The 27,630-nt window shown below is 42.8% G+C and overlaps 3 protein-coding genes across 5 annotated transcripts in view; 1 reads left to right on the forward strand and 2 right to left on the reverse strand.

The window, feature by feature from the left end:
* Nucleotides 1–248: 248 nt before the first annotated feature.
* Nucleotides 249–12,949, forward strand: LOC147328560 (polycomb complex protein BMI-1-like). The gene is made up of 9 exons (XM_086297014.1): nucleotides 249–517; nucleotides 1,091–1,218; nucleotides 4,324–4,420; nucleotides 4,523–4,578; nucleotides 4,668–4,797; nucleotides 6,257–6,296; nucleotides 6,408–6,506; nucleotides 7,443–7,523; nucleotides 11,459–12,949. Exons 2-9 carry the CDS (start codon nucleotides 1,101–1,103, stop codon nucleotides 11,831–11,833), a joined length of 996 nt encoding a protein of 331 aa, XP_086153140.1. The 5' UTR covers nucleotides 249–517; nucleotides 1,091–1,100; the 3' UTR covers nucleotides 11,834–12,949.
* A 1,239-nt stretch (nucleotides 12,950–14,188) lies between these two features.
* LOC147328561 (uncharacterized) lies at nucleotides 14,189–22,814 on the reverse strand. Of its 3 annotated transcripts, XM_086297017.1 has the most exons (4): nucleotides 22,628–22,814; nucleotides 19,881–19,997; nucleotides 15,316–15,432; nucleotides 14,189–14,750 (listed from the first exon to the last, which is right to left on the reverse strand). In XM_086297017.1, exons 1-4 carry the CDS (start codon nucleotides 22,718–22,720, stop codon nucleotides 14,565–14,567), a joined length of 513 nt encoding a protein of 170 aa, XP_086153143.1. In that variant the 5' UTR covers nucleotides 22,721–22,814; the 3' UTR covers nucleotides 14,189–14,564. The 3 variants fall into 3 exon arrangements, with proteins under 3 accessions (XP_086153143.1, XP_086153142.1, XP_086153141.1); XM_086297016.1 differs by lacking the exons at nucleotides 19,881–19,997; nucleotides 22,628–22,814 and adding an exon at nucleotides 16,016–16,305; XM_086297015.1 differs by lacking the exons at nucleotides 14,189–14,750; nucleotides 15,316–15,432 and adding an exon at nucleotides 16,099–19,119.
* Nucleotides 22,815–24,533: 1,719 nt separating this feature from the next.
* LOC147328562 (protein AF-17-like) overlaps nucleotides 24,534–27,630 on the reverse strand; it is a 34,804-nt gene continuing 31,707 nt past the window's right edge. Inside the window, exon 20 of the mRNA XM_086297018.1 lies at nucleotides 24,534–27,486. Within this exon, the coding sequence (XP_086153144.1) occupies nucleotides 27,451–27,486 (36 nt within the window). The 3' untranslated portion in view covers nucleotides 24,534–27,450. The remainder of the gene's footprint in view (nucleotides 27,487–27,630) is intronic.

The following is a 27,630-nucleotide window of genomic DNA, read 5'->3' on the forward strand; positions in this document are numbered from 1 at the left end:
AAATGGCATTTGTTCAGTATATTTACTTGTTTCTTATAAAATAATTAAAATGAAAACGGAAAAAAACCCTCTCAGTTCTAATAACATCTCCCAGAGCTGGTGGGCCATCCGTGGGTCTCGGGCCCGGGGACACGAGGCCTGTAGGGCCTCTCTCCCTCGGTCATCCACAGAAACTCAGTCAGAGCAGCGGAGGGCGGGGCGGGGCCGGGCGGGCCGAGCAGCCGCTGACTGACACAAATTAATCACAAGGTGGAAAATCAGAACAAGAAGTGCGGGGCTCGGCGTGTGCGGGACAAACACCGTGGACAAAGTGCGCGGGGCCTGCGGACTCTGAGTCTGGACACCCTCTTCGCCCCGTGAACGAGGCGACAAAATAAAGTCACGTGATCCAAAATGGGCAGTCCTCTGACGGTGCTGAAAAAAGCCATTTTCTGGCGCTGCTGCAAATTCTGTCCAAGTCCCAAATAACTGAGCCGCCCTGCGCCGCGAGGACGCGGACCCTCGGAGGAGAGACCAGGTAGGACCGCGCGTCGCGGATCGCTTTTGTTTATCGCGCTCATCGCGGCTCAGTTTGCGGAGGCGCAACGCGAGGCGCACGGTGTCACATTCGAGTCTCCCTTGTTCGCCTCCTGGTACAGCAGCCCTGTCAGTGGATTTAAGATGGCTGCTTTGTGTACCAGTGTGCTTTTCTGCGGCTCGGTGCCCCCCTCCGAGCCGCCGCTTTCGCCCGCGGTGCTGGGTTGAGGTGCGGGCTCGGACGGCGGAGCTCCGCGGGGAGGGGAAACGCTCTTTGTTGGGCTGGAGGAGATGAGCTGGTGCACGAGATGAGGCCACACAGGGGCGATCGAATAGCCCGCTGCCTGCCGTGTGCCCCTCACAGTCTGCGCTGAGCTGCTCGGCTCCTGCTCGTCCCTGAACCCAGCACCGGGATTTGTGGGCTTTCGTCGGCTCCGTTTGTTGTGGTTTCGCGAGCCGCTGACGCGGTGCAGACAATGTGTGAGGAGATCCGGGCACAATGTGGGGGATGACCTGCAGTCTCCAGCAGTAAGCGCTCATAAAAACCCCCTCACGTTCTCTGCTTCTTCTGCAGATCAGCCCAGATGGATAAAATGCAGCCTAACCGGATCAAAATCACAGATCTGAACCCACACCTCACATGCCCTCTGTGCGCCGGCTACCTGATTGATGCTACGACCATCGTAGAGTGCCTGCACTCCTGTAAGTTCCTCACATGAATGCACCACCTTACATGCATGCACACCGTTTCCATCAGACCTCTGCTCATGATGATGTTGAAGGGAGGTGAACAGGCGTGATGTTGAGTCACACACTCCACCTCAATTAGGCCTGTAGGAGGTCCACTTCAGGGACCACACTTGCACAGCAGCACATGACTGCATCTTCTGGGTTGTGTTGAAACTGCTTGTGCTGGATGTTCATGTTAAACGTGGGCAAAGTTTCAACTGACGGTCAAGGAATCCCTGTGAGCCAAAACGCCAGGCTTCACACTGACAGACCTTTCTAATCTTGGATCTGTGTGATGTCACAGAGAGGGGATATCCCTAATATGGGTTTCAGGAACCCATCAGAGCTAATCTACGGAGAGCCATCAACTCCTTATTAATGCTGCTGTTCTGAAAATTGCTGCAGGTAGCCTCAATGAATAAGAGCAAATGGAGCTAAATGGCTAAAATAGGTTCTTACACCTGCTTCGAGAACACGGGTGGGAAGCCGGTTTCATTCAGAGAGCCGTACTTACTTAAATGATACAAAGGACTACGCAGAGCTGAAGCACTGTGCGCCACATTTGCTAAACTCCACCACTTTGGTAGACATAAGGATAAGAATGAGTCCCACAACTTTCTGACAGGTTGGTCGCTCTGTGACCGTCTCGAGTACCACGACATAAAAGAATCCACTGAAAAGCTGAATCAGTGTTTCCTTTTTATTTATATTCACCATCTGAGTAATAGACTAGGCCTGGTTTAGGTTTTCTTTCCGTATGTTTGAGGCCGGTTTGAGACAGAGGGCTGGCCTCCTCTGGGACTTATTTTGCTTTTGTAAAGCCATCATTTTCTTTGTTTTTGTAAACGTGGTATCAGTTGTGTAAATGAATTTCAATGACTGCCCCTTTTCATTTAATTTTGCCTTTAAAAACACTCTCGTCATACTAGATATTCAGTCCAGGCTCATGTTCTCTGGATGCTGTTTGTTTATAAGCAATAATTAAATCAGACATTAAAAAAAAGTAATTAAGAGGTTTCCGTGTGTGGATAAGAAGGAGCTGCTTGTGGTGGTTGATGGAGACGCTATCAGGAGGCTGCTGCTCGCTTCGTGCCTGAAATCAAAATGGCAGATGCCATAAAGCTGCTCATGGTGCTGTGATGTCACTAAAATTTACAGAAAGGTATTTTACTGCAATCAAAACCCATAAAAGAAACTCTTGATCATTGTCCTTATTTCTATTGTCACAGACACGAGAACCAGCGTTAAAACAAAAACCAAAGAAAAGCCGACTGCAAGCGCAAGCGCACGGTTCCCACCCACCTGTGCAAGAGTAGCCAATCAAAAGAAAGATGGCTGGAAGGCAAACCGGCTTGTTTCAGACAGAGGAAGGGGAACTGAGGGGATGCATGAAGGCTCAGAATAGGTAGATAGGGATTATTATGAATTGTGGTTCATGCAAAGCTGCTGTAGTAGAGTCAAAGAGCTAAACTATGAAGCAGAAATGTCTCGTTTCATTGTATGGCATCAAAAGCAGTCAAGAACCTGTGTTGACACCTTATCACTGAGTAAATGAATAAAGAGAACGCCATCGGCACCAGGGAAGCGTGTCCTGGTATAGAGCGTCAGCCTGTTGCTATGCAGAAAACAGCACAAGCATAAAAACAATAATCATCATAAATTATTGTTATTTATTTACCCAGTCCTTTAGTCTCATCAGGAAGTGTCCCAAATCCTGGAAGTGACCCAGGAATGTCAGCTTAGCAGCTTTAATAAGACCTCTCTTGAATTCTCCAGATAGTAAGGAAAGGTGCTTCAATGCGTCCTTTGTTACCTCCTTTAGCAGAGGACACACCGGACCATCCTTTATGAAAGGGGAGGTGTTCACAGTTCATAGATGAGGCACCATCCAACAAACAGTCGGCGTGACTGACAGGTGCTGCAGAGCATCTATAAGTTTATACGTTTGTTTCCCAGTTCCTGACTTTATCAACTGGTGCTAATCTTGGTTGAGGTGTTGCCTCACATGAAGTACATGTCTTTATATGAGCTCTGTCAAACTAGTTTGGAAGTTTTATTAAAGATGTCAAAGTGTGTTTAAGGTTCTGGATAATTAAGCTTGAATGCCTGTTGTCGTATCGCAGCCTTTCTAATTATCATGAAATCTTTTCTTTTTGTCTTTTGGCTCGCTGGAGGAAGTGATGGATGGAGTGATTTAGACAAAGATGAGGAAAAGAAAGATTACTCTGAAATGTGTTTTATTTTATAGGTTTTATGTTCTGTTTTTTTATAATGAAGAGATATTTTTCACTGGTGGCTCTGCTTTAGATGACCTGCATGAGGCAGCGTGGTGAGAAAACAGGGGGTAGTGTGATGTGTGTTTTGTAGCAGCAGACATCCTCCATCAGGCTGGTTAGCAGTCCGGTGTGAGCGCAGATGGATTCTCTGAGCATCCAGCTTCTGTGCCTGAGTCCTTCGCACTTCTGCTTGACCTCGTCACACTGAGGTCACGGAAACAGAGGCTGGACTGCATCAACGCAGGGAATTTTCCTTTGTTAATGAATTTTAGGGCAAAGTCTGCAAACATTTAAGCATATTTTCAAAATCAGATGTCCTGTTGAACGTGCACATTACATTTTAAAGTAAATTGAATTCATATTATGCTTCCAGATGGCTGTCGAGTGGCGAGATCTTTTATTTACTTTATCGCGCACATACACCTGTGGAGATGTTGGGTTAATTTTGGGTGCTGTGGACACCAAACACACACAAACACACAGCTCTATGTAAGTGCTTTTTCACTCGAGCACTCACTGAATTTGGTTCAGGATCTTCCCAAAGGACACTTCTGTGTGCAGACTGAAGGAGTCGGGGATTGAACCACAGACCCATGGGGCCTGTTCAATCTCCTGAGCCTTAGCTGTTAAAGAGGCCTCTAATGACACAAAAACCCCTTTAAAATAGACAAACGCATAAAAGAAGCGACATTACTAAAACTGTATGCTTTGCACAGAGTCTTCATCCTGAGGGTAAAGGAGGAGAGTGTTCTGGTCTTTCTGCTGCTCGTCCTCTAACAGCTTGTTCTCTCTCCACATGTAGTTTGTAAAACATGCATCGTTGCCTTCCTCGAGACAAATAAGTTCTGTCCTCGATGTGACGTCCAGGTCCACAAGACGTGTCCACAGCTCAGCATCAGGTAATCCAGTCTGCTTCATGTCAGTTTTTTTTCCTAACCTCTCCAAATTCATGATGTTTCATATCTGACACGAATGTTTTTCTTTTCTGTTTTTCATTCCAGAGCAGACAAAACTCTGCAAGACATCGTTTATAAGCTCGTTCCGGGGTTATTCAAAGGTAATGACCACAGTTTTGGGAGGCGGCGAAGGCTTAGTCATATCTTTGTCATAGATTTCAGTTTCACGATGCGCGTGGCTTTCCCGCAGATGAGATGAAACGGAGGCGGGACTTCTACGCAGAGAATCGTGTGCTGGAACCGGGGGAAGTGGTGGAGACGTTCAACATAGCAGAGGATGAAATTATCAGTCTGTCCATACAGTTCTACGAGAGGAACAAGTGAGTCAGTCATTTCCTCCTTATTTTTATTTTACTCGAGAATAAGAGCGAGAACCGTTAATCTGTGGTCTGTCGCACTAAAAGCTACTGCTGAGAGAACAGCGAGTTCGCCTGCGTGTGTCCTCTGTTATATTTGCTCTTATTTAGCTATTTATGTGCATGTATAGATGGAGAAGATTTACTTCATCCTCAAATTTTGTCAATTATTTTTGTTACAGCAGCCAGAAGTGGAAAAACAACTTGGCTCAATAAAAACGTAGATTTAAAATAAAAAATCTATCTATAGATATCTAGATAGAGAGAGAGATACAGATATATATCACTTATTAAATATTATAATTCATGTATAATGGGCAGCTTAGTAAGTAAAATCTTCCTTTAATGAGATAAATGAGAAAAGCCTGTGAGTGGTGCAGAGGGCGTCTCAGGTCATTTGTCATCTATGGGTATGCACAGACATTTGGATGAGCTCTGTTCAGCTGAATCCAAACAGTGTGCTGATTCAAACTGAAATCATTCACCAATGAAGGAGGAAAATTCCCCCAGCAGCTCATATGGACTCAGTCAGACAGCTGCGAGTTCAATATTCAGGCCACACAAGCAGCCAGACCAGACTTCCACCGCTCTTCCTTCACAAACTGGACATTCCCTCCACATTCCTGCTTACTGCTCAAATTAATATCTGTTTGCCCAGAAGTCCCAAAACCAGGTACGGTCAGATCAGTGCAGGCTCAGCTACGTTTCACTGCAACCGAGTGGTTCTTTTTGTCCAAACACCGCATGTTCTCCACGATGACAGCTGGATGAAATGGTTTATATTTCCTCATCTAAGATTTCCATTTAGCTTTAGCTCTGAAATCCTGTGTCCTGCTCTGCAGCTCCTCCAGGGTTGCAGGCCTCGCTCCCATCAGCGCAGTCAGCTGAAGACTCTCCATTGCTGAGAGCGTAAAAAGAAGGAAAACCACACGTAGGCATGCAGAACCTGATTTGACAAGACTTTTAAAACAAGTAGTCATTTCACCTCTACATAAAACACAATCTACCACAAAATATGACTTTATCTGTGAATAACGTTGTTAAAATCAGAAATAAAATGAGTTGAGTGAACAGAACAATGCAAACAGTTATGTAGAAGTCCATAAAATACTTTAAAATACTATACAGTATTTATATGAATCCCACAGCTGTTAGTTAATATTAAAATAACAATATTATCAGAACAGTTTTTTTCTTCTCGCTTCAATGTGTTTGTAACTGGAAGCTTTTGATCATGAAGCGAACAGAAGCAGCTTCCAGCCGGGTCCCAGATTTGTCCAGGCACAATTTATCTGCAGCTCTACGTGGAGTTTTGTTTTTGTTCCACCAGCTGCAGTCTGATTCCTGCGAAAAACTCGTAAATATCATTAAAATGTAAAGAAATTTAATTATTGTTTAACTGCTTTTTAATTTCCCCCTGCAGAAATAATGAGAGGCAGCATTCAGAGATGGAAGGAGACAAGGTAAAGCAAAGATGTTTAAAAGCGGCAGCTGAAGTTAGCCGGTGTAATTATGGTTTTCTGGTCCTCATCCTGGATTAATGCATCCCTCTCTGCTCTTCTCTTTGTTCTCAGTCCAACGGTAAACGCTTCCTGCAGTGCCCGGCAGCCATGTCCGTCATGCACTTAGCGAAGTTCCTCCGCAGCAAGATGGATATACCCAACAACTATCGGGTAATTGGACACACCGCAGCCCCGCACAGTAACGTTTGCAGTATCGATTCTGCAGACAACTTCAAGGCTGAGGTGCAAAAATATAAACGCTTTGTTGTTCCACAGTAGCTGCTACAACGGCGAGGTCATATTGGGTTGCATTTGTGGGCTATAAAAGAGTTCTGGCAATCATCGCGCTGATATGTGAGCTTTCGGTGCAACGTGATAACGAGCAGACGCTTACCTGAAGTGACACTGCTCCGAAAACTGCAAAATTATTAATGCTGCTTTCATTTTTTTATGGAAGCAGTAGATCAAATGAAGTCAAAGGAAACCCACAAGCGAATTACAACCCAGCTTCACACGATTCAACTTTTTTTCGGGGTGGTCTACATGTATGTAGATCCCTTAGCTCAGATTAGCACAGTATATCTGGCTATTCAGAGCCCTGCTTTATAGGTGTGGAGGAGTTGTTCCTCACTCGTGTGGGTTTAGTATTCCAGGTATGTGCCACTTGATAATAAAGTCAGGCGGCTTGAAAGACATTTTTAAAAACACATTTTCTCCACAAAAAGCTGCTTTGATTTCTGCTTGAAGAGGAAGATGAGCCAGGCTGAAGGATTTCACACACAAGTCAAATATGTGCAACTTAATCCTATTTGTATGAAACGGTACGTGATTAAAACTGTAGAGCGACGTGGAAAAAAACAAAGCTGCGCCTCAACCTCTTTGTTTTCAGAAACACGGGTGAAGTAAACCGTCAGGAGCATAAACTGGCCTAGACACAGATTCACGTAAAGCTTGGAGTCTGTTTAAATCCAGAATTATCTTATTTGTACGCAGGGAAACAAACCTTTCGCCGTGGTCGTTTATGTCGGTACAAACTTCAAACAGCTCGCCTGGCAGAGGACGTTTTCCCCCGCTAACGTGTTAAATGGGTTTCACGGTGTGTTACAGGTGGAGGTGCTGTATGGGGACGAACCCTTAAAGGACTACTACACACTAATGGATATCGCTTACTTCTACGAGTGGAGACGAGTGAGTGAAACCTTTCATGTCTTTGACTTTGAAACAAACATCAGCAGCTTGATTTGAAATGAGGAGAGTACAAAATGTATTTATTTTTTTTTATTTTTTTAAGGGTCTGTTTGGATTCAATCAATATATATATATTTAAAAAATGCATTTAGGCTTGTAGACATGGTCGAGACAGTCTGCTGAAATACAACTCGAGTATCAGGATTAGGGCTGCCACGATTAGTCGACTAGTAACGATTACGTCGACTATTAAAATCGTCGATGACTAATTTAATAGTCGACACGTCGTTTGAAGCTTTGTAAGATCCCAAAAGACGCAGGAATAAGTAGCAGGATTTAAGAGTGTAATAACGGACTGAAACAGAAGATGGCAGCACAGCATGTACAAGGATGCCAGCTGCCGTTAAACCCCGAAGAAGAAGTAAGTAAGTAAAAGTAAAGTAAAACTTTATTTATATAGCACCTTTCAAGATAAAAATCACAAAGTGCTTCACAGAAGCTAAAACCTAAAAATAAAAATCAACTAAAAGCAAGTTTAAAAAGATGGGTTTTTAGCTGTTTTTTAAAAGCGACCACTGAGTCCACAGATCTCAGGCTCAAAGGGAGAGAGTTCCACAATCTGGGGGCCACAGTTCCAAAAGCTTTGTCGCCTTTTGTTTTCAGCCTCGTGTGCTGGACAGCAAGCAAGCCCTGGTCACATGACCTCAGGGACCTGCTGGGAATGTATGGATGCAAAAGTTCACTTATATACGTTGGTGCTTGTCCATGCAGGGCCCTGAAAGTCAAGGTCAAAACCTTAAACTGGATCCTGAATTTAACGGGGAGCCAGTGCAGCTGAATCAGCAGGGGTGTGACATGGGAAAACTTGGAGGACTTGGTCAGAAGCTTTGCAGCAGCATTCTGAACAACTTGCAGACGATCCAAAGAGGCTTTACATAAACAAGTAAACAAAGAATTACAGTAGTCCAGACGAGATGAAACAAATGCATGAATGACAATTTCTAATTCGGAGCGCGATACAATGGGACTCAGCTTAGCAATGTTTCTCAAATGATTAAAAACAGGAGCGAACCAAAGAAGCTGTGTCCCAGAATTCATAGCGCGGCCCAGCTAAGTTGTCAACAATGGCGGCAGCTAGTTAGTTTTAATATTACTCTTATTATTCTTTCTGGGTCACAAAATAAACGTTTAACATATTTTCAGGCGAGAATGTAGCTGTGTAAACCTCAAATATCGGCTCAGTTTATCAGGACACCGCATATTTTCAAAAGCGCTCCGACGTTTTCAGAGACGTCTGTTACCCACCGCTAGCTCGATAGCTAGCCGGGGGCAAGGCTCACTAGAGCCGTGAGAACACCGGACTCCCGGCAAACAGTTTTCAAACCCACCGCCGTCTTTCGCTACTCAGGTTAAACATGATATATAAGTCACTTAGATAACTTAAAAATGTTGTTGTTTGCCTTTTTTTTAAGTATTTTATTTGTTCCTGATTAAATCGGTTTGGCTGAGATTAAAGTTATAGTTTTTACACAGCTGAATAAACGTCAAGCAGATTAAACTCCATCGAAACAATCTGCAAATGTCATTAAAATTTAATAAACTCTCATCTTGTCTTTATTTTTAGTTAGCACATACCTTAAAAACTTAAAGCTGTAAGCTAATGATAGTTATATAAGAGCAGATGCTGCTGGTGCAATAAGCTGTATGTTTTACATCCAATGGATGATGATCTGATTAGTCGACTAATCGCAAAAATAATCGGTGACTAGTCGACTATCAAAATAATCGTTTGTGGCAGCCCTAATCAGGATAAGGAGGAAAGGTGATTTAAGTGACTTTGGATGTGTTGTGGTTGTTGGTGCCGGGCGGGTTGGTCTGAGTAGAAACGGCTGATCTTCTAGAATTTCCCCTCCCAGCAATCTCCAGGGTTTACAAAGAATGGTCTGAAAAACAGAAACTGCCAGCAGTCGTCTGACCTGTGGCTTTAACAGGGTGTTTTTGCCCAGAGGAGAATAAGCAGAATTGGGGGAAAAAAAGATTTCCCAGAGGTAACCGAAGCCGCTGTATCCACTGTCCTCACTTCAAAGTCACCAGACTTGTTTTGTTAATCTGGGACTTTTTGGTTTGAACAAATCCTCACTCACTACTTTCGCTAACTACTTTTACTCCCCTGTCCCGTAAGTTAAAGTTCTTGAATCCAAAGGTGTCTGGTGATTTGAGGAGAGGACTATACCAGCTTCATTTCCCCGACTGCAAGGGAAAAATTGTAGAAATGTTTTAAATGTAGTTTAAATTGTATGCATTAATCTTACAATTTAAACAAGTCTGCATCTCCCAACAAAGGGCTGTGCCGACGGCCGTCTGCTGTCTGTAATAACTGACTCTACCAAAGAGTACCTCGCATAATCCCATTTAAAAAAAAATCCAAGTAAATCCTTTGAGAAATTAAAAAAACAAGGCAGACTAAAGTCTGATGTGATGGATTACTGTCCTGAATAAACTTCAAGTCCTTACAGGCTGAACTGGTATAAACTGTAAAGCAAAACCAGGAACTGCTGGGAAGGAAACAGACGCTCCTAAAAGAACAAGCTCAAACAGGATGACTGTGTGGCCACGATGACTGTGCTTCATCAGGCTGACGTTGTTAAAACGGCTTGGGTCGAGTGGTTTGGAGAGAAAGTTAGAGAGGCAAGGCTGAGGTGGTTTGGACACGTCCAGAGGAGGGCTGGACAAAGGATGCTGAAGATGGAGCTTCCTTGAGCAGGGAAAGAGTAAGAGCACAAAGATTCATGGATGGAGGGCATGCAGAGGGGAGGCCCGGGATCAGGTGAGATGGAGGGAGATGATCTGCTGTAGTGACGCCCGAGGCAAAGCTTTTCCCAGCGACAGCAACAGTTTACTACTTTAATCAGATGCAGTGAAATCTGACTGAGCTGTTTTCAAACACATATCGCAGCCCTCCACGCTTCAAGCGACTGTGTCAGACTCGCTCACATCAAATGCTTAAGCCACCAGTTTCCCAGGTGGGGTCACAAAGCGAGCAGACACCCTCACCCCCTCGTTCCCAGTAGAGGGGAAGATCTGATGTCCAAATCTCTCTTTCAGGGTTTATTTTCCCGCACATTAAACGTTTTGGTCTTCTACCAAAGAAATGATCACTTGATGACCTCATCGAGCACAGCAACGGCATCCAGATTAAAAATTGCAACATCGCAAAAGAGGGACTTCAATTAGAGATTTGTTCTATTATGTCTTTACTAACTGTGAAACCTGCATCTCAGTTAGCATGGTTTATCCTGCTTTTCACTGCAACTAGGACCATCGTTTACAAAGTGAACTTTATGATGATTTTTAAGACAGTAAAGTCTTCAGCAAAGTGTTTCCAGAGGGAGCAAACATCTTTTTGCAACTACAGATATCACCCCCTGCTGGTCGTTAGAAAGAATGACAATCTGAGGCGTTTTTAGATATTGACGTCACTTTCTTTGAATCCAGAAGCTGTGTACATCTTTTATATACAGTCTGTAATTGTAGGCTGGAATATACAACAGTCATTTATCTGTGTTGACTGTCTTTGTGAGCAGCTGGGTGAAGCATTGCTTTGAATTTATCTTTGAAATGATCAGATCAGTCAGCCCTCTGCTGATGGAGGTAGTAAAAGATGCACTTGTTTTTTTGGGTTAGTATTTTGAGGATTTCAGCTTTTATTTCAGCTGCTGCGTCATTGATCCTGTCCTAAACAAAAGTGGTGCCCAGATTAGCAGAGTAGCTGTTGGGTTCCTAGCTATCAGAGGACAAATACCCTTTTGTTGGTTTAGTGTTTATTGTACGTGTGGGACTAGTTTAAAAATGGACTCTGTGTTTTTAAGGGATTTCTTAAGGTCCTGTACACTCCTGTAAACACATTTTCGCTCTGTCTCTCTGCGTCCGTGCAGACTGGACCCATCCCTCTGCAGTATCTGGTCAAACCCACCCGGAAACGCCGGAGGCCGTCCCAGTCTGCTGCTCAGGGCCACTCCGACGGCGTCAACACCAGCCCAACGTCGGAGAGCGACTCTCAGAGCGACAAAGTCCACAGTCCCGCTGCCGCTCAGCCGGCCCGAGCCTCCTCTCAATCCAGCCCGGCGTCCCACAACCTCTCTCCCGCCATCCAAAGCTCCAACGGTACCACTGTGACCAACAACGCTCAGCGACACGCCCTCTCCTCCAAACAGGCCGCTCGGAAGGTGACTGTCAACGGCACGAGCTCCGGGGCCAGCAAAGAGGAGGCGAGGGGGGGCGACAAAAGCGGCCTGCCTCCCACGACCTAACGCGCGCGCACACGGCGGCGAGGAGGACACTGTTTGAATTGCTTCCTTGTTTCTTTGTGCAGAGCAAAGACAGCTCGGGCCTTCGTCCTTCTGGAAATGCGGGAGGCAGATTTGTGTTATCTTCCAGCAGGACAGACTGAAACGTGCAGCCAAATAGACACTTGTATGTATGTGCGTGTGCGTGCGTGTTTATGTGTGTTAGACTAGAACAGTGCACACATACAAACTGTACAGTATGTATCAAATGTGAGCATGTGTGCGTACATATGTATAAACTTATCTTTTATACAAGATATTGTAATCGTTTTGTATTGTACACGCAGTGGGTCTGTTTCATTTCCATAAGCATCGATTTGGCCTCCGTGAAACTTGAGACAAAATGCTGAAAGGCATTGCAGTGCGGCTCACTGCTGAAGCTGGATGTAAAGACGAGGAAGAGAAACTCTTGCTTTAAACAGTCAGACGTGTCAATAACTGCTGTATAAGTGTCCAGTATAAGCAACAGCTCATCAGGTAACACATGCTCATTAAATTGTTGATGCACTTTGTTACGGTCACTTCACACAAACCGACAAGTATTTTCCCGACAGGAGAAGCATTAATATTTACAGAAGCACTACCAAGCTGTTTGTCAGCGTTCTTTCCTTCATGGCAGTCGAAGAACTCAAAAGGGATTTTTGAATATTTGGCCATGTATGTTGTAGTTCCATGCATTCCAAGCATTCCTTTGATTTTTTTTTTTTTCTTCTTTCCGTTCAACAATGATGCTTTGTTTTTGTTTTTTTCCAATTACAAAAAAGCAGCCATATGTGCATGTTTTAGGTCAATAAAATGTTTACTTACTAGGTTTTTCTGACCCGAGTGTCCTGTTTATGCTCCAAACAAATGTTTGCTTGACATCCATCCCGCCGACTCGTTCTCATCGTCCTCCTGAGAAGAATCAGACCGCCTTCCTTCATTTTAACGTGGTGTGAATTAAATGTTTGGCACAGCTGCATTATAAACAACTACAGCTGTATTTTATAATCTGAGATGTAACAGTGCTCATTAATTTTTTTTTTTTTTCAAAATATTTAGGGCGACTTCTAATTAAATTCACAACATGGTGCAAAGTGGCAGGACAGTTTTTTGTTTGTTTTGTTTGCTGTATTTAATCATTGCTTTGAATGCAGGTCCTTTCTGTGTCTGAGTGGGTACTCTGGCTTCCTCCCACAGTCCAGAGACGAGCAGTTCGTGGGGTTAGGCCAGGGGTGGGCAACTCCAGGCCTCGAGGGCCGGTGTTCCTGCAGGTTTTAGATGTGTCCTTGAACCAACACAGCTGATTTAAATGGCTAAATTACCTCCTCAACATGTCCTGAAGTTCTCCAGAGGCCTGGTAATGAACTAATCATGTGATTCAGATGTGTTGACCCAAGGTGAGATCTAAAACCTGCAGGACACCGGCCCTCGAGGCCTGGAATTGCCCACCCCTGGGTTAGGCTCACTGGTGATTATAAATTGCCCGCAGGTGTGAATGTGAGTGTGATGTCTCGTTGTGTTAACCCTGAGGTTAACAGGAGAAGATGAATGGATGGATGACAGCTGTGGAAATGAAAGCAACACTCGATCATCTCAGTATAACACAAGGTCAGTTACACTTTAGGAACGACAGTCTGTCCAGTAGGAAGGATCAACTTTTGTGAGTCTTTGTCACTATTGGTAGCAGGAGACAATGTCTGAGCATGCTCCTGGATGGACAGTGCTATTTGGTAGCATCAGATGCATAACATCTGAGAAGTACTCAGTTAAATTCAGGACTGGGGACCTGATCCCATTCTCCTGGAGTCTGATCAGAAACGTGTATGAGCAGCTTGCTGTAGGTCACTTTGTAAAGCTCTGGTAGTGCTCCTCGTGAGCAGATACCAGTCCTGCTACTGGGTTGAAGCTCTTCTACATCGCTCCTCGCATCTGTTTACTGGTATCTCCTTCATTGTCTTGAAACTGTGCTGGAGACATCAAACCCCATGATGGCTCGTTTAGATGTGCTATCATGGAGCAGCTGGAAAACCTGTGCAACCCGAATTGAGTGCAGGTACTGTCTCATGCTACAAGTAGTCAGAAGGACCCCAGCAAAATGCAAAACCAGAGAAAAATTAGGAGGGATGACCAGATGGCAGTGATCTGTGAGCCTTAAGTGGCTCATCTTGTTCTTGCCTCTTCAGTGGAATGTGTTCTAACTGGAGAAACTGATATCCTGAAGGGGCAGGACATGGGGCCAGAGCTGCTTTAGCAAAAGTCCTGTTAAACAGATTTCCCAGCTAGAGCCATGAGAATGACATTTGTATTATTATTTAAAACCTTAACAAAGACATCAGCTCAGAGTACAGACTGCCCTGTTTATTTTTACTTTACATACACCATTCAAAAGTTCAGTGGAAAGAAGAGAGTGACTTGTCTCTGTGGAGTGAGCAGTGTGGGCTAATGACTGTCACAGCCTGCCACCAACTCTAATTTCATCTCATGGACATAAAACTGGAGCTTCAAAATCAAGGCCAGCATAGCACTGCATCCCAACTTCTTCATGGAGCGCCTGCCGGGTTGTTTCCGCAGGAATCTTCGATTCGCTAAATACCCCCAGTATAAACTGCTCGCTGTTTTACCGTAAAGTCATCCTAATGTGACTGCAACAGTGTCTTTGTCATGAAAGTCGAACTGATGAAAACACTGATGGGAAACGCACCCCCCTCCACCCTCAGGACTCTGCTGGTTCATGTAGCGGAGCAGACACAATGAAGTGCTCCTTGTGCGTGCCGTCGCAGTAGGGCGGGTTGCGTGTGTGTTTGCATCCACACAACCAAACCGAGGCGTCTTTCTCTGGGACAAAGCGTAGCGGGAAGAGGCCCTGGGCTTGGGTTTTGTGGCTTCCATCACAGAAAGGCTGAAAGAAATCAAAAATTAAACGCTCATTTAAACAAGAAACAATGTGTAATGTGTAAAACTGTTTTAAATTTTTATATGCTACAGAAAAAAGCTTTCAGCGTTATAAATGGATCGGATTGTTTTGGAATTATGAAACCAATAGATCTGAAAATAATCTGAAACTTTACTCTTTAAAATGTTATAATTTATTTTTTCTTAATTTATTAAACAAAAAACAAAGCAACATTTATGTTTACGATGCTGAGAAAATGACTGAATAAAACACCCGTGAAGCTGCCATAGGCTCCAGCGTGAACCCTGAATTTGACCAACAAAAGAAAGCGAATGATTGTGTAGGGCAGGGGTGTCCAACTCCAGTCCGTGAGAGCTTCTGTCTTGTAGCTTTTAGATGCATCCCTACTCCAACAAAGCTGGATCAAATTATTGGATTACCTCTTCAGCATGCTATCACGTTTGGCAACAGCCTGGTAACAAGCCATTCATTTGATTCAGGTGTGTCGCAACAAGGATGCATCTAAAAGCGGCAGGACCTGGAGTTGGGCACCCCTGGTGTAGGGATTCACCTGCTTCCTGCTGTGCCCACAGGTGCACCACGAGTAACGCTTCCCACCAACCAGCTCCACCTTGAAAGGCTTCTTAGCTGGGATGACTGGTTCAGGAGGACGTGTGGACAGCTTGACCTGAGGAAGAGGCAAACTTCTTTTAAAATACATTAAGCCAGTTTATTAGGAATACCATCCAATGTGGTGGGGGCTTGATTTTCACTGTCTCTGTGTTAGTTTGTTTCCTCCTCATCAGCCTTGGCTTCAGCTATCCTTCCTGGGTACACTTATGCATTCACACATATAAAATCTCCACTTACATAAACAAGCAAGCTCTCATACTGATATTACTGAAGTTCATAGAAGGCTACAGGCCTTGAGGGTACATACAATACTGCTCAAAATTCATATTAAACCTACAGTTCCCCACGTGATTTCTATGTTAGTGTAAGAATGCCTGTAGACTAATTAAAATCTAACCAATGAGGCCTCTAACCTCCATTAAAGCAGCTGGAGGAGCTGCGATGTCAAACATCTGTTTTCTATTTCCAGTTTGGGGAAAATAAAAATACAAACTTGGCTCTGTGTGAGTTGGTTAGCTTAAATGTGGTACAGTTTCTCCAGTGCATTACTTTTTAATGTGTGTGAAAACAAATGGCCCGTTAACAGGGCAGCAGCAGTCTGCTTCACATTTAGAGAGGCTAACATGTGCAGCGATTACCTTGGAGACTGCCGTAGCGGCTAACCAAGGGTGCCTGAAGGTGAAACTGATCCATTTGGGCTCTAATTTGGTCACCACCGTGTTCATGTTTCCTCTGACAGCTGAAGGAAGATCAGCTTCTGACACCAGCTGACCAGCAACAATTTAAGAATCACGCGACAAACGTTGGAGACAAGTACCGCAAGCAAGGAGAGTCAAACGGAGACAGAAAAGCAAAACATAAACTCGGAGACGCAAGACAGCTAACTGAAGCTGCTAGCGTCCTCAACAGTCACGTGTTAATAGCTCAACCAATCACCGGGCACATGTCGGAGAAAGGCAGACTGAATGGAACTGATTTGGACATATGGAGGACCAAAATTGAAGTATAATGTATAGATTTATACATTATTTTACCAATATTTATAAGTCACAAGCTTTGAAAATATGAGCTATGCTGTAAGTATGTAACAAAATTTTAAAAACAGCAGAGAATAGGATGTATTTTTTACTCTCTTGAATGAAATCCTTCTGTGATTCAATGAAACACAGAAAAAGATGAAATACGACAATAACACGTACAAACAACTAAATTTCTTTAGGGACAGAAGAAAGAAGCTAACACAATCAATAATATCAATTTAACCTATATACAAAATAAAGACTAAAAAAATACATGCTACTATTAATAAATTGCGTCCCATTTTTTTTACTATTTTTTTCTTTTATTTTTTAAGTACACGTCAAAAGCAAACTAGACAATGTAAAATTAAACTAATAATAATACCAATAATTATAAAATAATCCCAAATTTTATTTGAAAATGTCAGATAAATAGTTTGCAAAATATAGTTCAGCAGATCATGTAGAGAAACTTTACACGAAATACACAATTGAGTCAAAACCTGGAGCGGAAGAGCAACTAATCTGTTTCTAAACGAAACTTTTTAAAACTATTCCTACAGAGATGCAGCTTCAGATTCCAGAAGATAGTTTATTGAAATACAGTTTCAAAAGCCTCTCCACAGGTTAACCCTTAACAAACGACTTGAACAAAGGTGCCATACACAGAAAGGCCTTCAGGGGGCGCAGGTGCTCTCCGTCTCCAACTATACTCAGGGCTTTATGTAGAAACTCTTGGGACAATATCAGCACACACACACATCTTAGACAAATACTGATCATTTGCTCTCGAAACAACCTGTGTTGTGAGACAAATGTGTAAATTTCTAAAGTATATGAAGCGTCTATGTGACCAAAAATAATGTTTTAGTACGAAATGTGTGATATTCCCATGTTTAATGTTTACTATGAGATAACTTTCCTTTGGCTGAACTGGTCTAATACACTGATTAACTGAAGATTATTGAGTAAATCATAATAATGGTACTCTTCAAAAATAATATTTCAAATAAAATGGGTCAAAGGGCAAAATATTAACGATTATACTTTCCACACAAAACACTTCAGAGTGCAGGTCAAAGTGGATATGCTAAAAAATATTTAACAAAGCTTTAGATAGAATAAACAAGGCTGACTGATTATTATTTTCTTATTTTGAGGATTAGCTCAAAGCCAAAGCAGATAAATAGAATATAGCTGCCTTTTTCAAAATTATTTCATAGTGTCAGATTTCATGTGAAACTAAACAAGCAAAATATCATATTTACCAAGTTTATTGCATTTGACCTCAAATAACAACACAGAAATTATATTTAACATACAATGCTGTTTCTATCTGACAAAAGCAGGGGCGGACCAAGAAAAATATTCTTAGGGTGGCATGGAAATCTAATGGGGTGGCAAAATCAAAACTTTTTTTAAAAAAAAAAAAAACCAAAATAAACAACACATATGCAGATTCAAATGCAGTAAGTATACACGTTTCATATAAATATAGTCTTAATTATTTTCTGTAGCCCACATGATTAAATATTTCAGTTACTTAAAACGTGATTTTATGTACTGTATAACCTTTATAATAAATAAATATATTTATAAATATATTGCTGCACCACATTTACACACACAAGTCTAACTTAAGTTTCACTGTTTTTTGTTAGACAAAAATCAAATTGTTACATGGTTAAATTTTTAAAATTGTTTGCGCTATGGTGCTAATGGTGGTGGTGGTGGGGGGGGACACTATGCAATGTATTCAGTTTTAGAATAGCCAGGCTCAAAGTGTTAATGCTATCTGTTAATAAACAACACTGTCATATGCAAAACTAGGGTGGCACTATGGGTGGCAAGAGATCATTTTAGGGTGGCACAAGCCACCCCATGCCACCCTTTTTGATCCACCCCTGGACAAAAGCAGTAATCTGACTGTGACTCAGTACCACACTGGATAAACTGAATACAGCACTGATGAAATTAGCTATTGTGATTGGTCCGTTCAATGAGTAATTCAGTGGAGTTAAAGATCTTCACACAAGAAAAAAGTCTCCATAAAAAGAAGAAAAACATTTGTAATTTTTATTTGGACAGCACCAAAAGCAGATTTACAAAAACACATAGTGCACATGGTTTAACCTTCTCCTGCCTACCCGTTACGTTTTATCATGTGCATACAAGAATACATTTTAAAGCCAACACACTAGACTTTCAAAGGTTACCAAAACTTTAGTAGAAACTCCTCTAAGGGGCCGACTCAGGAGGTCTGGAGTCACGCAGGAGGTGTTGGAAATGCTGCCTCAGGTGATGTCATTGTGACATTAACACAAAGTTTTCCCACAAAGCATTTTAATGGAATATATACTTGTCTGAAAGGTTAACATACAAAAGCAGTTTATAACAACAAAAACTCCATCTGATTTACCCAAAACAAACAAAGCAGCATTACATGATTTTAATATAAAAAAAATATGATTTTTTTAACATGATAAAACTATTGGATAACATGATTATGATGCATCATTTCCTGTAAAAAGACATCATTTAAAGATGCCTTTCAGATACTTCACTACATCCTGGTAGATGACTTTGAGGTGCGAGCCATCGCAGTATGGAGCGTTTTTGGTTTGCTTGCAGGCGCACAGCAGGACTGTCCTGTCTTTCTCGGGGGTGAAGCGAAAAGGAGAGATACTCGGAGCTTTTTTCGTGTGAGTGCCGTCGCAGAAAGGCTGAAAAAGAGGGAAAAAAAGCGGGTTGAAGACACAAACTTGAAACTTACTTTTATTAGCCTAAAAATGACAGGATGCATGTGCCGCAGACGTATGGCAGTAAGCAATCACTGTGGATGAACCCGGCTATAAGCTGCTAATAAGACAGACTGAAAGGTCTCCTGCTGTCGCTCCTCAGCTGACACATTAGGACTTTGAAACTGTGGACTGAAATTGGTTGTTGCTGGTGAGCAGTCTTCATCACCAGTGATGATCCCTGATACAGAACTGAGGTCAGTTTTAAGTAAAAGTTAACATTTTTGCTCTCTGTGAGGTTAGAGGTCACATGGTCCTCCACTGAGGGGTCCAGAGGTGCCCGAGAGACGGGCCAAATTCAACCCAGATAAATCGAAGTGATCACATCTGTGCATGGTTAGGTTTTTCATGCCGTTTAAACATCAGTCAGGTGTTTATCATAAAGGAAAGGATCACGTGTAAACCAGAGGGTCTTTTCTTTCTTTTCCTGGACACACTGAAATGAAAGCACAAAGCCCAGACACCGACGATGGATTAGAGTTAATCCAGTTTCCTTTATGTTACTGGGACCTCATCAAGCACCAGTTGGTCTCAACCAGCACGGTGCTTCTTAAAGCGTGGCTTTCAGACGGGTGGGAACGTAAACAGGAGTAAATGAGGCGAAACTTTACGTGATTGATGAGCTGCATTAGCTTTTACCCCAGATGACCCTCCAGCCCCAAGTGTCTCTGAAACCTGAGCCTCACCTGCTTCTTGCTGTGGCCACAAGCGCACCAGGCGTAGTGTTTTCCAGCAGACAGCTTCACCCTGTAGGGAAGCCGGGCGGCAGGGACTGCCTGGGTCGACTCCAGACAGCACTGAACCTGGGGCACAAAGTGAGACACAAACTTAACTTATCGTCCACACTAATGGATACCACAACATCCTGCAGTGACACATCCTGTGTGGTATAAGCCAAAACACAACTCCAGGCTCTCAGAGGGCTGTTTGAATAACAATCAGAGTGATGGAGTGCTGCCTCACATGACCCGAGGCATTCGCAATCACACAAACTCCTTCAGGTTTACTTTGAGAACACAAATTAAAAACGTATGTTAAACTTGTTTTGCTTACATCACAACATTACACTGTAATCGCTGTGATGTCACTGTTTTGGTTCCACTGGATAAAAAAACTCAAACAAATGAATAATAATGTAAAAACTTTGAATAAGTGGGTCTACATTTTTACACTCAAGCTTAACTCCACAAAGAAAAAGAGGAAGTGGGACTGGGAAGTCAGATTAGTGCTTTCTGATTATAGTTTAAGTTTTTTAACCTCTGGAGCTGAAAAATGAAGCCAACCCAGACTGTCACAAACTGCAGTTCCTCTGAAGTCCTCTAAAAGATGGACAGTCACCATGGCATCGCCTGTTTTGAAGTCTCCAGCGGAGCGGTTGCTTTCAGACGGTAAAGGTCACCAGAAATGACTAAATGTGATGGTAAATGGTAAATGGCCTGTATTTATATAGCGCTTTACTAGTCCCTAAGGATCCCAAAGCGCTTTACATATCCAGTCATCCACCCATTCACACACACATTCACACACTGGTGATGGCAGCTACATTGTAGCCACAGCCACCCTGGGGCGCACTGACAGAGGCGAGGCTGCCGGACACTGGCGCCACCGGGCCCTCTGACCACCACCAGTAGGCAACGGGTGAAGTGTCTTGCCCAAGGACACAACGACCGAGACTGTCCAAGCCGGGGCTCGAACCGGCAACCTTCCGATTGCAAGGCAAACTCCAAACTCTTGAGCCACGATCGCCCAGCGTGATGTCATCAGCATGACCTGAAACTAACCTCTGAGTCGATAAACTCAATATGAGAGAGCTTATTAAGGTCATAGAGCAAAGAGTCGCTCTCAGATAACCAGGGTCTCCCCCTGGCTTTTTGGAAAGCTGAGTTCATCTTTAGTGTCACACGCAGGCCTGATTACAGCCAGACCAGCTGAATCCAGAAATCACTTAAACAGAACCAGAAGTGAAGCAGGAGAAAAGCTCTCATAGAGCAACACATCATGCCACGATCTACAGAAACAGAAGAAACAAAGCCATTGACATGTATCAGTGTGGAAAGGGTTACAAAGCCATTTCTGACAGAGTCCAGTGAATCACAGACTCATCCAGGAGGTCACAGGAGAAACCAGAACAACATCTGTGGAACCGACTTGCCTCAGTGAAGTTTGGTATTCAACAACAAGAAAGAGACTGGGTGAAAAGGAGGGCTCCACAGAGAAAACCACTGCTGACCGAAAAAAAACATCTCGACCACCCACAAGAGTCTTGGGAAAAAAAATTGTGCGGACTGACGAGATAAAAGCAGAACTTTTTGGAAGGTTTGGGTCCTGTGACATCTGGGATAAATAGCATTTCATTAGAAATGGTAAATGGCCTGTATTTGTATAGCGCTTTACTAGTCCCTAAGGACCCCAAAGCGCTTTACAGAACCAGTCATCCACCCATTCACACACTGGTGATGGCAGCTACATTGTAGCCACAGCCACCCTGGGGCGCACTGACAGAAACCTGACGGACACTGGCGCCACCACCAGTAGGCAACGGGTGAAGTGTCTTGCCCAAGGACACAACGACCGAGACTGTCCAAGCCGGGGCTCGAACCGGCAACCTTCCGATTACAAGGCGAACTCGAGCCACAATTGCCCCATTAGAAGAACATCAAACCAACAGTCAAACACGGTGGTGGAAGTGTGAAGGTCTGGGGATGCTCTGCTGTTCCAGGACGACTCGCTGTGGCTGCTGGAAGCATGAATTCTGCTCTCTACCAGGAAATCCTGAAGGAGAATGAATGAAGCAGGACAACCATCCAAAAACCACACCAGTAGGTCCACCTCTGGGTGGTCTAGTCAAAGTCTGGCCATATATCTGATTAAGGTTATCCTAAATCATCTCATGCTGGAAACCCCCAAAAGTGTCTGAATTAAATCAATTCAGCAAAGATTGGTGGGCCAATTTAGGGGGCGGTTACTCCTTTACACAGGGCAGGTGAGTTTGGAAGAAATCCTCATTTAATAAGTGCATTTTGTTTTTACTCTCGTTATCTTTGACTAATATTAAAATGTGTTTGATCTGAAACTTTAAGTGTGACAAAAATGCGAAACACTAAGACGTCGAGAAGGGAACGACTGCTCCGCATCCATCCTGATATTTTATAACTCCAGTGCGTGCACGTGAGGGGGACCAAGCCCTCACGTGCTGTACCTGCAGGTTGACTCTCACAGAGCATCGGGGCTAAAGGTGACTGAAGGAGGGCGCGTCAGGTTGTTTGTTTGCACAGAAAAAAAAGAAGAAAGAAATCGGGAAATGTCGGCAGTCTGCTCCGTGGATGTCCCACCGTGACTCAGCATTCTTTAAATACGGCCGCAGCAGCAACGAGAGCAACACGAACAGCTGATAACACAATAATTAACACGAACACTCGGCAGGCAGACTCACTGTGGGAGAATAAGCAGCCAGGAGGAGCTGAGGTCGTCGGAAGGTCTGCGCACCTCCTCTGCGCATGGCGACTACAAACCGGGCTGTGTTCATGCTGCTGCGGGCCGCTTCTACTCCAGCTCCTGATGCTCCTTTAGAGGAAATCCGCGCACAGCTGGTTCACAAAACTTGAACCGACTTCAGTAAAAGTTACAATATGGCTGACAATGCAGCTGATTGGGCTGTAAAAGCCTCCCCGCGATGAGGACACGCCCCCTGTCTCACCGCTCCTCCTCCTCAACTTCCTCCCACGCGCTGCATCCATCGTTATATCGCTCATAGCTGCAATAAATAATAATGTACACACCAGTCGTTAATGAATGACTGACTGCTTCATTACTCAGATATCAACCCTGAATGCGTGGAAGTCCACTAGCGCATTTTTTTTTAAAAGAACACACATGAATGACTTAAACTAGTGAAGAAATCACATATGTGAAGATGACATCAAAAGCTTTTTATTTCCAAGTGAAAACGAGATTCCACATTAATGAGAGTAAATTTGTTTTTTGTTCTTTTAAAATATATACATTTCAGGGATTTTTTCTGCACTTAAATAATTTTCATTAAAAACGTGTTTTTAATGTGGGGGACATCAGTCATATAACCATAATTTATATTTTCGTTTATCTATGGGCAGAAAAAATAGAAAAAGTAAGCACGTAAGTAGTAAGCTAACACAGACTTGGATCATTCATGTTTAGTGACCCCCCACATCCTGATGGGCTTTCCTCAACTTAAAGCAAGAAAGTCAGTATTAGTAAATATTTTATTAACGTTCACAAACCATTATGTTACATGACCCTTATGAAGTCTAAAGCTTGCCTTATTAAACAGATATAAAAAAGGTTATTCAGTATGTCAAAATGACATAATAACTTTATATAATTGTTTTCACGGTCTGATAATAGCATCATGATGATGCAGTGCTTATGTTGGTGTGTATGTGCATGTTCTCCCTATAAATATGATACGTATTATGAGATTAATAAAGGATGAATCCTCACATAGACCCAATGAAAGGGGAAACATTTTCAGACTAAGAGTAATAAATAAATAAAATAAAAAAGTTTTAAAAGCCACGCAGAGGTCACCAGACTTACTTTCCAAACGTTGCCTGAGGTGAAAAAAAATTCAATATTTTTGAACAACGTAAACGTCATTAAATTGGAGCCTAAAATCACGTGGTGCTGATGAAACCACGCAAGGTTCGATTTCCGATCCCTTTTTATTTCTTGTTTGCTTTTCTGGTAAAACTTTACAGACTCGGTGTCCTTTCACAACGCCGACGATAAACAAACCTTCCCGTGAGGTCCGGTAGAGTCTCAGTGATGCTGGACATCACGACTGGTTCAGAAAGCAACAGCTTGGAGTCTTACTGGTTCAACAGATGACACCACATAAACCTGGGCCCTCATTTTACCACTGGTATTAATCAAATGGCCAACTGGGTGTAACCCCAAACTTCATACCAGGACTGCTGACCCCTTAAGAGTCAAACCCACATCCTTAGATGCTCATGCAGGGCCCTTCTGACTGCAAGCTTAGTCTAATTTTGCCATCAGGACTCATCGAACTGAGGACATGAGGCTCACAGAAACCCTAAAATCCTTTAAAGCACGTCTTGAAAGTCATTTTAATTGTCTTCCCATTTTAACATGAATAAATCAGTTCATTTCTAATAAACCTCCAAAAAAGGTGAACTTTTCATAAACTTTACAGCACGTAAGATAGAAAGCATTTTTCTTCACTTTCTGTATTTCTCATAGTGGTGTAAAGTCAATGTGTTCACTTTACCTGAAGTCGATTCCTTTACGGTGAGTAAAATACACCCACAGTTAAATCACTCGACATCCAAGAGAAAATGTCAAAGAACTCAGTAAAATACATTTATTGACAAAAAAAAGTTGTCTTAATCTGTCCTTTTAATTTTACACACAAAAATATCAAAATACTTTACAGGGATTTTAATCTGAATATTGTCAAATTTGCTTCAATCGATTCTCTCAAACAAATACACTGTACAATGACAACGTGCTTGTCCTTTTAAATTCAGTGCTCATTTCATTTCCTTTTTTTTTCTCTTCAGGGAACAATGCATTTAAAATTATGCATAGCTATTACTTGGTATTTAGCGATACATTTGAGAGACATCACTGCATTTCATGCAATTCATATCCCGATAGTTAACTTTGCCGTCCATCAGACGTCACTCGGAGCCAGGTGCTTAAATGTTGCAATACATAAAAGATACACAGTACGACATTCATAACATGAATTATCTTTACCCAAACTTCAAAGCTTAAAAGAATGAATGTGTTTTTACACAAACATATTAAAGTATACAACTCGGATCTCAAAAAAACAAACAAACAAACAAAAAAAACATTTTACAATTGGGCCAAAGCGCCCCAGTGCAACATGAGAAAGAAACTGTTTCAGAAATCCCTCGCGCCGCTCTGCAGGCGATCGTGTGGTCGCGCTGGTCATACTTGGTAAATTGCAGACCTCCCAGCAGGAGTCACGTTGGCTCATGTCTTTGTCAACATTCTCCTTCTGTCATTGCTACAGTATTTATCACCAACCATTGAGCTGCGTGAAGCTTCTGATGTCTACATGAGCTGCTAACAACATAAAATAAAATAAAATAAAAATAGATATCACATGTATGGGAGTTCATGTTCAAGACTCCAAACAGAGTGACAAATGAAGGAAGGAGGAGATTAAATAATCCCTTCATTTGAGGGCGAAAAAGGTGAAATGGTGACGAGCCTTTGTTAGTAAAACTGAGCTAAGCGGAGGTGTCGCCTCATAAAGTGGAAGGAAAAGCTTATTAGGGGAGACCAGGGACACCTGTAACACCCAACGCTAATGTATCCAATCAGAAAGCTAGGGCGACGACACGCCGGCAGGATTAACGAGCTCGTGTCCAAATTGTTGCCTTTTGTCTATTTTAATGCTGCGCAGAAAGAGGAAACGCAGATCGTTCAGTCATGCTACATTAGAGCATCATTTTGACACAGAAGGAATGAAAGCTAGAAGATGAAGTTTTAAAAGTCTTCTCAAAAAACATATCAAACGTCTAGTTTCTGCTCGTCTACACCACAGACGATAAACTGGTGCAGTTTTAATTGAAACTGCAACATATGTCATGTTTTTGATGCAACTATTTTGTGAGTTGTGAAAGAAAATGTAAAAAACCCAAAATGCCACAGCTGCCCCCGGTCGCCCTGCAGCCTCCCTGTTTCCTACATCGATTCTGTTTCTGCAGCACTTTCATTACGAGCGGTTCAAACTGCTGTGCAGATTCTCTACAAGTCCTTTTTCTCAGGTCTCTGAAGCACAAACAACTCAAAAACATTCCAACACAAAACGCACAATAGAAAATGCTTTGACACTTTAGTCACCACTATACGCTTCACACGTTTTTCCACTGTCGAAATTATCAGTCAGCTATCAAAAGTATATAAATGGGCTTAGGAAGAGTGCTTTCGTCGGACAACGCGACCCTCCGTGTACCCGCAATAAAAAAAAAACACGTTATCAAAGAAAGACGAGAAGAGAGTGAGCCTTTGGGCTCGTGGTTTCCTCTGTAAATCTAACATCATTAAGGCATTATCTATCCAGTATTGCTAAAAGAACAGCTAGTTGGTGGACATGAAAGGAATATCTATGTATGACAGTAAAAGACTGACACTTCAGGACAGGAGTGCAAAATACTCAGAAAAATCAAAAACCTGTTAGTCCCTAGCGACCTATGAAGTACCGAGCATCCTTTAGAAGGTACTGTGTTGATGGCTAATTTGCTCTGTTAGCTACTAACATGCAAAGTGCACACTTGTTTAGGAAAAAACTATTAATTTCTTACTTACAATTTCCAAATGTTTGGTTTCGTCCGCTTAATCTCGACAGCAACTAGAAGGATATAAAAGTCTTGAGAAACTCTGGTGGTGGTCTGGAACAAAACCCGGCGCTCGCCCGCAGACGATGGCGGCTTTCTGGACACGCAGGTGCTGTGTCATTTTTACATTTACATGAGTTAATACCTTAGAGCAAACACCAAGATATCTTTTTGGTGGGCATTTTATATCCAGTGAAGGCTATTGTGGTAATGAGTCTGCACAAAAGTCAACAATGAAAAATACAAAGTCTGAGGTAATAACTAGCTTAATGTCGAAATGCCACTAACCACACATCAAAAATGATTGTATGTTGACCCTTTACATAATAAGTGCCCGTGAGAGGCTTCACATATAGAAGATCTGGATGAAATTGAGTGGGGTGAACACAAAGGGAAGACACAATATCGAGGAAGACAGTTGAGGTTGCAGGAAGTGGCAGAAGTCCGCTTTTTTTTTTTTTCTTGCTTTTTTTCCTCGCTGACGCACTGAATGGAAACTCTGGAGGGAATTCATGAACAGTCAGTGCTTGGGAGGTCAGAGAAGAGAGACTCAGACCTTCGGTTCATGAACTCTGCCTTCATCAGCAGCCCCATTGGTCTAGCTAACAAATTAGTGCAATTTAAGAAGAGACCACTGTATTCATGCTCTCTGAAAGCTGCCTACACACAAAAAAAACCCTATGAGAAGAACCTCTGATATCAAGAATTTCAAAACACGAAAAACTTCACCTTGACATTAAAGTCCATCCTGTTGTACATTCATAAAAGAGGGCTTAAGATAAAGACGACAGAGAAGGAGAAAGTCCTGGAAATTTGACCTCTTCAAGGCGGCACGTCATGCCTGATGTTTTCATCGGAGCTGCTCGCGTGTTGTGGAGAAACATCAGCCATTCTTGTCTCCACCTTTCTCTCCAGTAGCCTGAAAACACAGAGAGCAGAGGGTTTCCAGCACATCTTCACCTTCATCTGAAGTATAACAGGACGTCCAGATATGGGCGAAATAAATGTGGACTTGAGGCCACTACACCCCGAGCGCGTAGCTACATGAAATTCAGAGTTTTTC

This window comes from Aulonocara sp. 'chitande type north' Nkhata Bay, linkage group LG6 (genome assembly GCF_057382095.1).
Source record: "Aulonocara sp. 'chitande type north' Nkhata Bay isolate Kocher_YH1m ecotype deep benthic linkage group LG6, A_spYH_male_GT1.1, whole genome shotgun sequence".
Taxonomy (NCBI): Eukaryota; Metazoa; Chordata; class Actinopteri; order Cichliformes; family Cichlidae; genus Aulonocara; species Aulonocara sp. 'chitande type north' Nkhata Bay.

What these genes read in the sequence shown, in the direction of transcription:
- LOC147328560 (XM_086297014.1), top strand. Translation starts at nt 1,101, where the DNA reads ATGGATAAAATGCAGCCTAACCGGATCAAAATCACAGATCTGAACCCA. An exon ending in CAGTTCTACGAGAGGAACAA is followed by an intron (nt 4,798 to 6,256) that starts GTGAGTCAGTCA and finishes TTCCCCCTGCAG; the next exon opens with AAATAATGAGAGGCAGCATT. An exon ending in CAGAGATGGAAGGAGACAAG is followed by an intron (nt 6,297 to 6,407) that starts GTAAAGCAAAGA and finishes CTTTGTTCTCAG; the next exon opens with TCCAACGGTAAACGCTTCCT.
- LOC147328561 (XM_086297017.1), bottom strand. Translation starts at nt 22,720, where the DNA reads ATGAACACAGCCCGGTTTGTAGTCGCCATGCGCAGAGGAGGTGCGCAG. An exon ending in TGGCTGCTTATTCTCCCACA is followed by an intron (nt 19,998 to 22,627) that starts GTGAGTCTGCCT and finishes TTTGTGCCCCAG; the next exon opens with GTTCAGTGCTGTCTGGAGTC. An exon ending in GTGGGCACAGCAGGAAGCAG is followed by an intron (nt 14,751 to 15,315) that starts GTGAATCCCTAC and finishes GATTTCTTTCAG; the next exon opens with CCTTTCTGTGATGGAAGCCA.